The sequence below is a fragment of the Idiotropiscis lumnitzeri genome, chromosome 15, assembly GCF_059441095.1.
Source record: "Idiotropiscis lumnitzeri isolate Australia: NSW breed Sydney's pygmy pipehorse chromosome 15, RoL_Ilum_1.0, whole genome shotgun sequence".
Taxonomy (NCBI): Eukaryota; Metazoa; Chordata; class Actinopteri; order Syngnathiformes; family Syngnathidae; genus Idiotropiscis; species Idiotropiscis lumnitzeri.
In genome coordinates, this window is record NC_142405.1 from 4,050,722 (window position 1) to 4,065,233 (window position 14,512).

General features: G+C 43.3%; 3 protein-coding genes across 6 annotated transcripts; 2 read left to right on the forward strand and 1 right to left on the reverse strand.

Annotated features, from left to right (window-relative positions):
• Positions 1-16: 16 nt before the first annotated feature.
• map2k4a (mitogen-activated protein kinase kinase 4a) lies at positions 17-7,972 on the reverse strand. Of its 4 annotated transcripts, XM_088316653.1 has the most exons (14): positions 7,808-7,972; positions 6,651-7,010; positions 5,277-5,312; positions 4,615-4,647; positions 3,158-3,260; positions 2,833-3,007; positions 2,618-2,737; positions 2,094-2,213; positions 1,959-2,010; positions 1,734-1,861; positions 1,423-1,500; positions 1,195-1,343; positions 642-687; positions 17-567 (listed from the first exon to the last, which is right to left on the reverse strand). In XM_088316653.1, exons 2-14 carry the CDS (start codon positions 6,793-6,795, stop codon positions 454-456), a joined length of 1,299 nt encoding a protein of 432 aa, XP_088172779.1. In that variant the 5' UTR covers positions 6,796-7,010; positions 7,808-7,972; the 3' UTR covers positions 17-453. The 4 variants fall into 4 exon arrangements, with proteins under 4 accessions (XP_088172779.1, XP_088172778.1, XP_088172781.1 ...); XM_088316652.1 differs by lacking the exon at positions 7,808-7,972 and having other exon boundaries at positions 6,651-7,269; XM_088316655.1 differs by lacking the exons at positions 4,615-4,647; positions 7,808-7,972 and having other exon boundaries at positions 3,158-3,248; positions 6,651-7,267.
• On the forward strand, positions 6,525-9,397 carry tmem220 (transmembrane protein 220). Its single transcript, XM_088316662.1, has 6 exons — positions 6,525-7,996; positions 8,085-8,114; positions 8,212-8,272; positions 8,451-8,574; positions 8,856-8,915; positions 9,009-9,397. The coding sequence occupies exons 1-6, from the start codon at positions 7,781-7,783 to the stop codon at positions 9,139-9,141; spliced, it is 624 nt and encodes a 207-aa protein (XP_088172788.1). The 5' UTR covers positions 6,525-7,780; the 3' UTR covers positions 9,142-9,397.
• A 279-nt stretch (positions 9,398-9,676) lies between these two features.
• sco1 (synthesis of cytochrome C oxidase 1) lies at positions 9,677-12,719 on the forward strand. The gene is made up of 7 exons (XM_088316660.1): positions 9,677-9,960; positions 10,171-10,290; positions 10,714-10,804; positions 10,953-11,150; positions 11,250-11,342; positions 11,432-11,547; positions 12,490-12,719. The coding sequence occupies exons 1-7, from the start codon at positions 9,805-9,807 to the stop codon at positions 12,622-12,624; spliced, it is 909 nt and encodes a 302-aa protein (XP_088172786.1). The 5' UTR covers positions 9,677-9,804; the 3' UTR covers positions 12,625-12,719.
• The last annotated feature ends 1,793 nt before the right edge of the window (positions 12,720-14,512 follow it).

The following is a 14,512-nucleotide window of genomic DNA, read 5'->3' on the forward strand; positions in this document are numbered from 1 at the left end:
CACAACACACATGGTATTGATTATTCTTCTGGTCTTTATTTGGATTCTTTCAGCATATCCTGTCTTACATCATAAACAACTTCAGCCTCTCACTTCGTACTCTTTGATCACTTCTGACATGACATGTTTGAGGAAACTGTTGCTTTCAATTCACACACGCACATGCACTCAGCATGTTTCCAGCAGGAGGCAACACTTCATATTTATCCATAATAATAACAATAATAATAATTAGCATTCATCTGGATCGAGCTGTGATGTTCATCGCTGAGACACGATCTCATCATGACGGCTGTGTGTGTGCGTTTGCGATTGTGACGTGAAGGAGATGAACGTGCTTTTTGCTCGCAGCTTTGCTTTGCTTTGTTTTGTTTTACGCCCGGCTTGACGTTTTAATTGTTGCAATTATATGAACGAACGGATGTGCGTGCGCATTCATTTTGCTAATGGTAATCAGTCCATGAACGAAGGCGAGCTGGGGGAAGCCGGCATCTGATCCAGAAGTCTGCACACGTAAGCGGCCACGTCCACTGGACGTTCCTCATACATCTGAATAAATGGATCTTTCTGGAAGAACACACGCAAAGACATGACACTAAGAATGTAGGGCAAGCACATGTCGTGCACTAAAGTCAACTCACCAGCAGCTCTTTGTATTTTGGCCTTTTGGACTCATCCTTGGTAAGGCTTCAAAAACAGGAGACAGTTATCATTATTATTATTATTATAATAACCAAAACCCTAAAAATACACAATTTATTTTCATAAAATAAAATGCATTTTTCTATGAAAAATAGGTTGGGAAAAAATATACATGAAACGTTTTTTTGGGTCTGGCATAAACAACAATTCAATAGAAAATATCAAGCATTTTACTCCAAAGAAATGAGAACAAAGGGACGTATCAAGCAGAAGAAAACTCTTCTTTGTAACTACAATTTAAAACAAAAATCCGGAATCAATCCCACGACCCCAGCACTGTGAGGCCATCGTGCGAACTTTTTCCACTTACAATTATTTTTTTCCTTCCAAAAATACTCAGAAAAATATGACATGCATTTTGCATGAAAAAAAAGGGAAAAAGCCTTCAATGCAAAAACATGTCTAAAATCAGATTTCATTGTGGTGTTCTGCATTATCTAATCCGAGCTGATGTGTTCATCAACTCAAAAGTGGCGAAGAATGCATTCTCACCACACGTTGACGAAGGAGATGAATTTGGGTGAGAAGCGTCTCTCGTCAGAATTGCTGAGCTGCGGGGGGTCTCCCCGGACCACCTGAGTCAGCTGATCGAACACGCTGTTCCATTTGGGGTACGGGAAGCGTCCCGTCGCCAGCTCGTACTGCAACGCCACCGTACGCACGCACATTAGAAGAAATACTGCCAGATAGCAATCACGTCGCTCAAGAGTGAAAGCTCACCAGCGTGATTCCCAAACTCCAAACGTCCGAGCGCACGTCGTAACCTTGCCGCGATGCGCACGGGTCGATCCGCTCCGGCTGCGAAACAAACATGCAACAAAAATATTACACAAGCACAAAATGTACCAAAAAATAAATAAATAAATAAATAAATATATATTTTTTAAGGGAAAAAAAAAAGCAGAAAATGAAAAAATATATATCTAATTGGAGTTATGGGGGTCAGAGATCCAAAATTATTTTAATATTAGTGTTAGTGGTTTTTAGTGGTTTCTTCCAGAAGAAGATGGCGGAACTCGTGTGAGACTTACGGCCATGTACGGTCGGCATCCGGCGTCTCGCGTTTTGGCAATGGAGTCCACCAACTGGCCGCTGATGCCAAAGTCGCACAGTTTGATATTTCCGTTTCTGTCCAGGAGAATGTTTGACGGCTTGATGTCTGAACAACAACAACATCAAGTAAACATTCCTTTCTTGCTTTTTCGGGTATGGGGAAGCCTCCCAACAATCTAAATCGTAATAATAAGGAGTCTTACCTCTGTGTATTATTTTCAAGTTTTCTTTTAGGTGGTTAAGTGCTTTCACAGTCTGAGAGAGTAGGAAGAAGTTCAAAGTGAGGTGGGAACACTTGCGAGAGAGCAAATAATGACGACGGGGAGGTGATAACTCACAGCTAAAGTAATTTTCCCTAAGATTTCCTCAGGAATGACGTCGTCTAGTGAGCAATACACAAACTTGTAGAACTTGTCTAAGGAGGTAGCCATGAGTTCCATGCAGATCCAGCAGTCGCCCTGCAACACACACACACACACACACACACACGAAACTTTGATGTTTTAGTGGGGAACATTCATCCCAACCATAGACGTACACTGGGTGGGGAGGGGGATGCTTGCATATTGTGCAGCGTGGGCGTCGTACATGGTGTGATTTTTACTCATTTTACTAGCTTGTGGGTTTTTAATATTAGTATTACGCAGCCAAAAAAATTAGCATCTTGACATGCGTCAAGAGTTCGATGTAATGGAGAGAAGAAGGTCAATTTTCAAATAATAATAAAGACACCGGAAGTACTGCACGTTTTTTGGGGGGGGTTTTAATCTGTGCGGCCCGCCGCAGCCCGGTCCAAAGTGGCCTTTGGACCAGTACCGGGCCACGACCCCGTGGTTGGACACCACCAGTCTATGATACAGACCTCTCTGAAAAGAGCTCCGTAAAACTGCACGATGTAGGGACAGTCGCTGCTGCGCATCACCACGTCCAAGTCCATGAGGAGCTGCTTCTGCTCCTTCTCGTCCACCGTCGAGCGGATCCTCTGGGGAACGGGCGATGACACAAATCGTCGGGTAAGAATATCAACTTATTTGAGGGCGGCGTGAAAGCGGCTTCGGGGACGGCCGGGGCGCCCACCTTAACCGCCATGATCTGGTTGCTGGGCTTGTGCACCATCTTGTTGACGGAGCCATACGCCCCGCGACCGATCTCGCCCAAGTCCTTCAGGTCCTCGGCCGTGAAGTCCCAAAGCTGCTCGGGCGATAGCTTCAGCTTGCCCGACGACTCGATGCTGTGCGTTCGCAGCCTCTCGCTAGTGTGGGAAAAAATAACATGTCATGCGCAAGTGGTGACTCAGAGCGTGGCTGTATGTTGTTGCCAGGTGTGGATGGTGAACGAGCGTTTTTCCAGGATGACTGAAATAACGTGACAAAATGGCGGCGGTGCTGGTGGGCTTGCTCACATGTGCGGGTTTTGGAAGGGTTGTCCGCCCGTGTTCAGTGTGAATCTGGTGGTGGGTTTGATGGACGGGTTGGCGAAGTTCAACTTGAGGGCTTTACGTTTACCTGAGCAAAGAAAAAAAAAACAAAAAAAAACAAGGAGCACCACAAAGTCAGGACGGACCTTGAATGCACAACAAGACCGAAGAACATGAGGCAAAAAAAAAAAGAAAGATGAGTGAGGAGATGCTCCATGCCACGCAGACGCCAAGTTAGTGACGACAAAACCACTTCATATTCATATACGAGCTGACACATGCAAGAGTAAAAGAGCGCCATCTAGAGGCAGGAACCAGCAAGTCCCAAAATAACATCAAACCACCTCAATAGGCCGCATTTCATTTCAGTCAACAAATTTTTAACTCTGCCGTGACTTTTTCTTTGGCTTTGGAGACAAAGAATATGGACAGGAAGCTAATGTTTGTAACATTTGATGTGTTGTAAGCAGATGGTCGCATGTGAGAGTCGAGCCATTCGAAATGTGGCCACATCATATCCTGCTAGGTGCCTCTCACTGCTGCTCATTTTTCTTTCTCTTTCGGTTTCCTTGGAATGTGTCAGTGGGCGGAATCTCGGCCTCTCACCTGCTGCCAATCATAATCAGCAGTATATTGAGACTCACGGGCACAGCGGAGGAAGATTGAAGAGTTCTTGTGGTTGGGGCACGTTTACTCTCATGCTTATTCCCGAATAGTCCGAGTTCCTGCTGCTAGGAGTACTTCTCCTTTTTCCATTTGTTTCCACTATTAATTTGATTTTCTGTTATTTATTTTGGCTTTGCCTAGTGGGCATATTTTTTTCGTTTAGTTTACCCTGTTAGCTTACCTAGTCAGTTACTAATTTTGTTTCACTTAAAATGTCAACCTTTTGTCTTATCCGCAGTTGGTTATTTGTATTTAATTATGCTTTTTTTTTTTTTATTAACTTGCTCTACTTTGTTTGAGTTAAATCCACTACCAGTGTTATCCACATTCCTGGCAATAAGATGGGTCAATAAATCATGACCTTTGGGGCAACAAAAGAACACGACGGCCATTTCATTCGGACACCTGAGAGCTGTTTGAAATTGCAAAAATAATGCCGGAAACGGCATCGCTTATTTTAGCACGATAAGCTAACTGCTAGTTAAGAGAGCGTTATAAAGTTTTTAACTAATTCATATTGAAGTGGAAGTCTTCTAAATATACTGTTTTGATGACAATTATTGACATATTGACGATAGGTGTTGCAGTAGATGGATGGATAATTAACATTAAACTTGTAGCCCGCCAGGAAGGAGACAGGTCCAGCGGCACAAGACCACTCTTGACGTGGATTAGCAGCGAGCAGCAGAACACACACGCATTCACACAAATATTAGAAGTTCTGAGCGTGCGCACACACACGCACACGCACACGCACGCAGTGATGTTGGTCTTACTTGGGGGGGCTCCAGACAGGTTTATCTGAAAGCCTGGAGGCGAGAACACAACGTTTACTTCCTGTTCAATAATTTCCTATGTGGACCGACATGCACGTGCAACATCCAACATGGCCGAGACGGAGACGTGTGGATGAAGTGGGCGAACGTTCGGGGAAAAAATGATAAATAATATCTAGAAAGTGACAGGAGGATGGTCTCCTTGTGGGCAGTCTCACCGTCGATCCGTGTTAGCGAGTGTTAGTTAGCAGCGTGGAGGGAAAAGCCAGAGCGGGAAGAGAAAAGATGGGATCATCAAATTGTTCAGGAACACTGCAAGAAATCTGTGCAATAAAACGTCAACAAAACTCAACTCAGGGGCGCCCTCTAGTGGGAAAAAAAATGAACCCGATGTCTATCCTTACAGGACGTGACAAAAAGTCTCAAGGACCCATTTCAACAGGTGATTCTTTTTTCTCATGAACCTATTTAGATCACTAGTTGTGTCATCTTCTCCCTTTTATTCTGGATTCAAGTTCAACATGCAACTACATAACCAGATAAACCAAGCAGTCGTGGCAATAATGTGAAAGCACGCACAGATAAGAACTTGGTCGTTAGTTGTGCTCATTCATTGTTACCTACACGAACTTGGAGTCAAGTCAGTGAAATGTGAATCTTACCTGTTTCACTCTGACACCTCCAGCAGGTGTTGGCATCTGAAAAGGGAACATTTTGCATCGGTTTCTTCATTTCACATTATGAATATAAATAAACGTTCAACAGAGCTTCAAATTGTGGAGCTAAAAGTGAAAAATCTATTCGAAATTGCATCAAGTTAGATGCATCAACAAACAGGAATATTAGCACTTCATTGTAATGCAAACTTGAAAAGGTCAAGAAGAGAACTCGCTCACTTGATAAAATATCTGATACCGCGTTATTACATGTTAACGACTGGTGTGGCTGTGAAAAGTTTCTAGATGAGTTTGGCGTGTGAAAAATGGACTTGCTGTCCACGTCAAGTCCTCAAGTGCCACTGATTGTGTTCAAGTGCTTGAAGAATGAAGCCAAGTTTAGACACAACCTGAGTCGTGAATGTCAAGGGTGTTAAATCAGATGGCGATGACTCAACAGCAATTGAGTACCTTTATGCTGAGGTAGCAAAGATATAAATATCATTCTAAACAGACTTCCAGAGAACATTTAGCAAAGGGAATTATTTTTAAATTCTGTATTTTTTGCAAGAGTTTGGTTGTCCTCCTACTAAGAGGCAATAAGACAGGTCACAGTTGTAATGACCTAAATGAGTCAAAGAAATATTCAAGTAGTATGACGTAGCATATACATTTGTTTGTGATATTTGATTCTGCGGCTGTTCCTTGCTCAGCTGTTTCTTGCTCCCCATGAAAGCAAGAGGAAAAAAATAATTAGCCTCCACCAGCAGTTTCATTGATAAACACATCACTTGTCTATTATAACAAGATCCATGAAACATCTCAAGGATCAATGCCCCAAATTTACAAGGAAAGCAGCCATTTGGGCAAATTCATGCAGTTGTGCCCGCAACAAAGATAGAAAAAATGACCCCAGAAAGCAGCTACACTGATGGGAGGTTGATTTAAGTCAGAACATCAAGAGATGTTGCGGTTCAATCGGAGGTGACGCAACGCCGATTGAGCACCCTCATGTTGAGGCAGCGAATATGTAAATATGGATTCAAAAAGGCATTCGGAAAATATTTGGCAAGGGGATTATGTTTGCATTGCGCAGTTTTGGAATGGCGTTTGGTAGTGTTGGTTCGTTCCGTCCAGAGACAGGTCACACATCGGACCTACGAACTCTATTGAACGTGCAGGTAACATGATATTTTAAATATTTGTAGGCGATATTTGATCCGGTGGCCGCTTCTTTCTACGTGCCCGTCGAGAGGGTGTTCCTTCGAGGAGAGTCGCCGGTCGGAGACCCCCGCGGCTAACACCCGAGCTAGAGCTCATCTTCTCTGGGATTCATCCACCCGTCAACTGGCTCACTCACTCACTTGCTCGCTCACTCACCCTGCAGGCTGCTCACGCTGCTAATATGCTGCAAAGGCGGCTGGTGGCCAGCCGGGGTGGCGTTCACCGTGCCGCCGTTGTTACTGCTGGCCGCGGAGGTCTTGTTGGGACCGGGACTAGCCATTGCTGTGTGTTTAAATTCCATCAGAGGCGCCGGGCCGGCGGCGGCTGATCTCTGGTAGTCTGGTTGGCTGGCTGTCGGGCTGCCTGGCTGCGCTCAGACGCCTCTCCGGCTCGGCCCACGATCAATAATGTCCGCTCCGCAGCACCATGCAGGCCCGGGAGGATGTCGGCGGATGTGGAGGCCCGTAGAAGTTGAGAGATTGTGGTTGAAAAGGAGATTTTGAGGGGGCTGGCTACCTGTGAGGGAAGGTTGGCTGTTCACGACAACATCGGCGAGGCGAAGCTAAAGCTAAGCGAGGAAGCTAGCAGCAGCCAACAAGCAGCGATCAGCTGACCAAGTGACACTGACATCTCTCTCGCTCCCCTTCTCTTTTTTCCACAACTACAATTCTTTTCTTTTTTTTTTACTGAAACCGTATTTATTATGTATTCAGTGACACGGGCATATACTATTTACCTTGATACTGATGTGTTTTTCACGTTACACCCTTGACATATTTTGATTTTCTTTTTTTTTTTTTTTTACATGTAAAGTTTATTTTTGTCTGTTGACCAGTGCACGCCCATGCGCACTCGCTTGCTAAAACAAACCCGGAATTTTTTTTCAACTAAATGTTTCTTTTTAACTAAATATCTATCTTTCCTCCTTTTTATTTGTTACACTGGCTTAAGTTGATTGACAATTGACACAAAAACGCCCCCAACACACGAACCAACCACACACTCGCTAGCCAAAACAAAACCGGAAGTGAGGCTAAAAATAAACTTTGCACTCGAGACCAAGGCTTCCCTTCACTTCTGGAAAACTTAACTTTAGTACGGGAGATTAGTTATAAATTTTAATAACAACTTTCACGTTTTCTTTTCGGCTCTTATTTTGTATGTGTGTAAATTCCACCATCAAATTGCAGTGATTGCTTAAAATAACTTTAATGAGACTAAGTCCTGTATTGTGAAAACGAAGTGCCCGTAAAGTTTGACGCTCGCGATGAATTAACCAAACGAACATGAATTGCGGTGCAAAGGCAAATTACAGTCAGATCCCAACCAGGGATTCGGCGGCGGCGCTTGAAAAAGGCCGCCAGGACGTCTCGAACGGGCGGCGGGAGATGAGGATGGCGCTTCAAGTCGACGCGTACACGGCGACTACTTGGATGCTTGTTGTTTGGCGATCGTGCAATGGGATGATGTCTTTATTCTTTGGCATGGCGACCTACGTGCAGGTGAGCTTTTAAACTCTAGCACGACAAAGTTACTCACGTTTGAACAACAATAACAGCACGACCATGAACTTTGGACTGTGTTGGCCAGATCAACGACCCGGATGCCGCCTTATGGATGGTAAATAATAAGACACAGAAACTTAAAAATGTAACACCTTAAAGTCGACTTTTTTTAGTGGGCGGTAATCATGCTTTGTGCAAATTTTCTGTTGTAGTTTGGTTACGGTGTTCCCGCCCTCCTATGTGCGCTCATTGGGCTCAAACCCCACGTGACAGGTACGCAGCCCTTCCATGCCTCGTTGTGATTGGCCGGTCATTGCAACACGTCAAAGCGTCCGCCGTTTTGGATGTGGCATGTCTGCCCCATCAGTCATCGCAAGGAAGTGGAAAAGACAACCCACACATGAGTGCGTCTCATTTGTTGTTGTCTGTGCTGTTGTTTCTGTTTTTGCAGAGTTGTTACCATGGAGACGCGTGGCTGACTTGCACATGATGCTGTGCACTGGTATGCTCCTGAGCATCGGATGGAAACTGTACGGTCAGAACACGACAGGTGTCTTCCAAGAAGAGGAGGCCAGGTGTGTGAATAGTATAATAATGAACCCTGGGACCTGCCCGAATTATGTGAACATCTAGGGACCATCTAGAAAGCATTTTATTTTTATACATTTTACTCCTTATGATATTGCCACGTTTACAAGTCATGTTTTTAAGACAAAAGTCATACTTTACGAGGAAAAACAATCCCAAAATCTTTTTTTTAACATCAGAAAAAATATCTATTAAAAAACAATTGAGATAATGTTGAAAACAAAATTACATCTCATATTCATTTTTGAATTTTAATTGTATTTTTTAGGGAATTTGGTGGTGTGGTGTTGACAGTTTTGTGGCTTCTGTTGTGTCGTCACTCCGGAAGGTGCAGTCAACATGAACGCATTAAACACGTCACATTTTTCTAAGAATATATATATGTTTGATCGACTTATGTCCACGTTTTATGGTCCTCCAGGTCGGCGGTGGGCAAGCTGAGAGTGTCGGCTGCCATCCTCATCACGCTCTTCCCATTTGTGTGCTGGTTTTACTTTCACATCCATGAGGAGCTGCGTGCCAACTGGCCATCGCACTGCAAAACTGCACTTTAATGGCAACAGAAGGACATTTTATTTGGCAGATGACTGAAAATTATGGACCAATCACAGTGTTTGATGAATCAAGATGTGCTGTTTCAATCCTGTGTATTTTCATGTGACTTAATTTTATTAAAACCATTTTTGGGAATGAATAAGAAAATACTTAATGACTGTAATGTAATTGTGATTTTTGAGTTCTCAGTACAAGCATAATGGGAGTTAATAGAGGGAAACAATTTCTTGTGCATTGTTATCCAAATGAGTATTGTGTAAAATGAGTTTTGTCTTTTTGTACATAAGATTTCACTTTCAATCTTTTTTTTTACTTTAACTTAAATAAAGCAATTGAATCGGAATTTCTACATTTAAGTATTTTCATTATCAATGCTTCGACTTAATTAGTCAGTAATTTTGCCATATCTAATTAAAACGTTTTAATAAATTAGCAATGGTAGTAATTTTTACGTCCTCCAGAGGGCAGCACAGAAACTTATGCGCATGACTGATACAAAGAAGACACCACTTCCGCTTCTCCCTATCACTGATCCAAGAGCAGCCCCAGCGTCCTTTTCGACCTCGGGCGCTTCAGAGACCTGATCTGCGAGCAGCTACTTTAAAGAGGGTGTTCCGGGTTTCCTTATGTCACGTTTTGTAAACTCGTAGGTTCACTAAAAAATGTCGCTCAGGGTTTTATTTCACCGTCTGGGCTGCAAGCGGTTTGGTGGTGATGTTCAAGTCTTACAAAGCGTCAGATTTCTCCACCGCCTCGTACGGAGAAACATCGGACCGACGAGCACTCTGTCACCGCCGCTGACAAGCGTCTGCTGCCGAGTAGGTCATTTCACCACCCAAGTCCGGATATAGTCGCTGCAATTTTAGTGTATTAAATGCTTAACTGTCCTTGGTGTTTATTCGTTGACAAAATTATAGAGTGGAAATATAGCCAGCAGATCAAGTGGCTTAATTGCATGATTAATTTGATTGACAGTTGAAAATGTCAGATAACCCATCATGCTCACTGGCCCATAATTTGATTGACAGGTGAATGTGATGCAGTGGCACTCCTGCCTAGCAACACGATGTCAACATCCGCAAAGTGCAAAGTGGTTTTCCACACTTCCTCCACCGCCTTCGTCGCGGGACAAATCCAAAAAGTCTGGGGTGAGTCTATTTGTTAGTAAAATTTCTTTGCAAAAGTCACCTTCCACCATTCAGGTGTATTGCTATGTTTGTAAAATGCCTACATGGAGCCCCCATTTATCGCACAGTGAAATCCAGACCACCTACAAAATGGAGTGAAAATCTGCCAGATAGAGGAAAAATTTTGTTTTGTTTTACCCCTGCTGCATGCTGTAAATGTTTAAATTTGCACGCTTATGAAGTTGCAAAACCCTCGGGGCCACGGTAGGGCTCAGGATGAAACTGAAATTGTTCAATACAAGATTTTATTTTAAGCTGTGAAAACAGTCACTGTGTGGGTAGGTGCGTTCTGAAAAAATGTTACAATTGTTAGTGTTACAACCCATTAACAATTGATCGTAGCTTGGAAATGTTGAGATAATGGCGTGAATGTTTCCGGTATAGCCAGTCACGTGGAAATCTTTAGCAGCAACGTTTGCCATCGGGGGAGCTCTGCTCGGCGGGATGAAATACTTCAAGAGTGAAAAAGAAGAACGTAAGCTATCAAGTACACTTTTACCCGTACCTTGACTTACGAGCTTGGTCACGCAATAAATTAAACTCGTAAACCAAGGTAGCACTGAATTACAGCCGAGCATTTAAACCTCACACTCATGTGTGCGTAACGATGCCATGGGTTGCAGTGATGGAAAAAGAGCGCAACAAGTCGATGGGGCGACCGGCGCTGGGCGGACCGTTCTCACTGGTGGACCACAACAGGAAGTCGGTGAACAGTGACGACTTCCTGGGCCAGTGGGTGCTCATCTACTTCGGCTTCACACACTGTCCTGACATCTGCCCCGACGAGATTGAGAAGATGATGGAGGTGGTGGACGAAATTGGTAAATAAAACCACAAGTGAACCCTGTACATCACGAGGTGGCAGTCGGTTCAAATCCAGTCACAAAGCTTCCCTTGTTTTTTTGTTTTTTTTTATCCAGACAAAATCAAGTCTCTGCCCAAGCTGACACCCATCCTCATCACCATTGACCCTGACAGGGACACCCCAGAGGCCATGGCCACCTACGTCAAAGGTACGGCATTGTGTGAGAAACTTAACCCACCATAGAGAAACAATTAAACTGAAACAAAGAAGATGCTCACTGTCCGAATTCCTTTCTAGAATTTTCTCCAAAGCTGATTGGCCTGACAGGGACGACAGCTCAAGTGGAGCAAGTGTCAAGAGCTTACAGAGTTTACTACAGTCAAGGACCCAAAGATGAAGACAACGACTACATTGTGAGTCATCACAGTCATGGAAAAACGGTTCAGCATTAGCGAAGCACATGTTGTTAACTAGAAGAAATTTTTTATGTCAGTAATAGCGGTAATAACATGCAGATGTCAACCACTGCAATTTTGGCTCGCGTGTGACAACTGCATTTTACGAGTACTACTGAATAAAAATCTATTCGTTAACAAATAGCACTTCACTAGTAATGGAAATAGCGTGCACGTTTCAACTAGCGCACAATTTTGTCCAACTAGTGTCATGTAGATGTACTACTTTCCATCAACCCGATTTGAGCATGGAGTTTTTTCTATATCATTGATAGTAGGCTACTAGTGGATGTTATTAGTGCAGCAAAGTAGTTTACTAGTGAGGATTAATCGCATACAAGTTGGTCAAATGTGGCACTACTAGTAGAAAAAAAACTATTAGTGAGACACTACTGCACTATATTCCTTCTACTAGTGCATTGAATTGTCTTACTGACGAAGTCAAAGAGCATGCAAGTCGATGGACCTTAAACTAGATATCAAGACATTTAATAAATACCAAACAGCTTTTCTTAGTTTACTAGTTAATTGTGTACTAAAAGGCTAAAAGTGACTCTAGTTTTGAAAAAAGATATTTTACTAGTGCTATGATTTGTCTTAATATGAAGGACGAAGAGTGTAGTAGGATGGGTTTCTCACTTTTCCCCTGAGGTTTTGTGAGTTTTTCCTTGCCCTCCTGGGGGTTAAGATCGGGGATGTCGATTGTGGCTATGTAAAGCCCTTTGAGACTGTCTGTGATTAAGGGCTATACAAATAAAATTGACTTGACTTGACTTGGCTTTAATCGAGATATCAAGGATGTTAGAAAGGACTTCCACAAAGCCGTTGAATTTGGAAATTCTCCCGTTTTTTCCATGTGTGGTGATGTTTGTCATATTTGTGGTCTGTGGTGTTTGTCAGGTGGACCACACCATCATCATGTACCTGGTCGGACCCGACGGACACTTTGTGGACTATTTTGGTCAGAACAAAAGAAACACGGAGATTTCCAACGCCATTGCGGCTCACATGAGGAAGTACAAGATGGAGAAGTGATTGGATGCCACATGGACAAACAAACATCAGATGAACCTGAATCAAAAAGAAGAAAATTAAAAAATAAATCAAATATGAAAATCTATTTATCAAAATTCCTATCAGACTCCTCCTCTTTTGTCCCGACATCTGGTAATGGGATTGGGGGTGTTATTAGGAAAACACATTTGGATTGAGATTCACCCTGTGCCTCGTTTACAATTTGAAATGAGAAAATTGAGTTAATAGCTCAAAATCTGACAAGAATCTGTTTCTCATTGCTAAAGTGTCCTAAACACACTGTGTAGTCATTAATTGATAACAAAGAATATCAAGTACAGTCGTTAACTCGAGTTGAATATCGAATCAGTTCTATATTGTAATGACTAGAAATAGCACATCATCCACCACAGCTACTTGCATGCCTTTTCATTTTGTATTTGTGTGTTTTTCCCATTAAAACAACTAATTTGTATCGAGCGGTGGATTATCTGACACCTGCAACAAAAATTTTGGCTTGCAAGAAATCGCAAAACACGTGTCAAAGACACTGCTCATAAAAATCTCATAAAAGTTTTTGTAAATTTAGGTACTACTCGACGGCCAAAATCCAAATGCTCCTATTTGACAGAGACATCAAATCCAGGTCCAGGAAGTAAACCCTGCCAGGTTGTCTTTAGCCACAGGTGCCTCTACTCTGCTGCTGGAGTAGACGCCCCTGTGGCCAAAGACAAACGTTTATGTTGTGGACCTGGATTTGACACCTCTGTCAGGTAGGAGGGTTTGCATTTTGGTTGTCGCACTGTACTAAATCATGTTTGTCACCTTAATCAAATGATTAGCACTAGCTTGAAAGGTTATCGTAGTTTACTTATAAAACGATAACAGGTATGAAGGTGATGTCATTTAAAAACAAAAGAAACATCAGCTTCTTCCTTTACTACTTTACTAGGACCGGCACTCCATGCGACCCTGAAAGTTCCATCAAATGAGGGTTTTGCCCCAAAATGACATCAGGAAGGTCCATGTTCATATATGATGAATCAAACAGAGAAGTTCACATCTGTAAGCAGTTGGCAAAGACACTCCAGGAATTCTCCAGATTCCGAGACCTCCTGGTTTTGACTTTGGAATTGGTTCCAGTCTGTCGGTCAGAAAGCAGAGCTTCTTTCTTCATCAAACACTCAGTAATGTCATCAACTTCTCCATCCTCATTGTCATTCTCTGCTGATTCATTGTTGTCAAACTCTGAATCTTCAGGTTCCACCAGCCTCCCTAGCTCAATTTCATCTTCGAGGCCCAAAAGTCCGCCAGGATCGTGCACATCGCAGAGATTCGCGACCCTACCTTTTTCTTCGTCACCATCAATGTCCACCACTTCACCAGGATTATCATTGTGCTGCTTCTTACAACAGACACCCACCAACCCAATAAGACTTTTTTTCACCACTGTATTCCACCACCCCAGCACCAGAGTCAACAACTCCTTGGGCTCGTTCACTGTCAAGAAGCACCAGATCATCAGCGTCCAACCATACGTGCTCCTCTTCACCATCAAAGTACATGGCCTCACAAAAGTTGTCTTCTACTCCTCCAAGGTCTTTTTCACCATTAAGAAGCACCACATGCTGACCATCAACCCATCTGGCATCCACAAACTCGTCAGCTTCATCTTCATCATAGATTTCTTCCACACTGTCTGGCTCCTCGTCTACGTAACCTTCATCACTGCCTCTGACGGTAATGTAGTCATCGACCGGTGCAACGGCCATGCGGGCGAGAGTGGTCTCCTTGTAGGCGCAGTCGTCAGTCAAGTGAGTCATGGTCACAAAAGCGTGGTTGAGACCTTGTCGGGGAGTGGCCCTGCTTCCGGCATCCACGCTCAGAAACCACTTGAGGAGGCACACAA

Coding starts and splice junctions, on each gene's coding strand:
- sco1 (XM_088316660.1), top strand. CDS start 9,805: ATGTCGCTCAGGGTTTTATTTCACCGTCTGGGCTGCAAGCGGTTTGGT. Junction 11,151..11,249: donor GGAGGTGGTGGACGAAATTG/GTAAATAAAACC, acceptor TTTTTTATCCAG/ACAAAATCAAGTCTCTGCCC. Junction 11,548..12,489: donor ATGAAGACAACGACTACATT/GTGAGTCATCAC, acceptor GGTGTTTGTCAG/GTGGACCACACCATCATCAT.
- map2k4a (XM_088316653.1), bottom strand. CDS start 6,795: ATGGAATTTAAACACACAGCAATGGCTAGTCCCGGTCCCAACAAGACC. Junction 2,214..2,617: donor ACGGAGCTCTTTTCAGAGAG/GTCTGTATCATA, acceptor TGTGTGTTGCAG/GGCGACTGCTGGATCTGCAT. Junction 2,011..2,093: donor TAGGGAAAATTACTTTAGCT/GTGAGTTATCAC, acceptor CTACTCTCTCAG/ACTGTGAAAGCACTTAACCA.
- tmem220 (XM_088316662.1), top strand. CDS start 7,781: ATGAATTGCGGTGCAAAGGCAAATTACAGTCAGATCCCAACCAGGGAT. Junction 8,115..8,211: donor CGGATGCCGCCTTATGGATG/GTAAATAATAAG, acceptor TTTCTGTTGTAG/TTTGGTTACGGTGTTCCCGC. Junction 8,273..8,450: donor GCTCAAACCCCACGTGACAG/GTACGCAGCCCT, acceptor CTGTTTTTGCAG/AGTTGTTACCATGGAGACGC.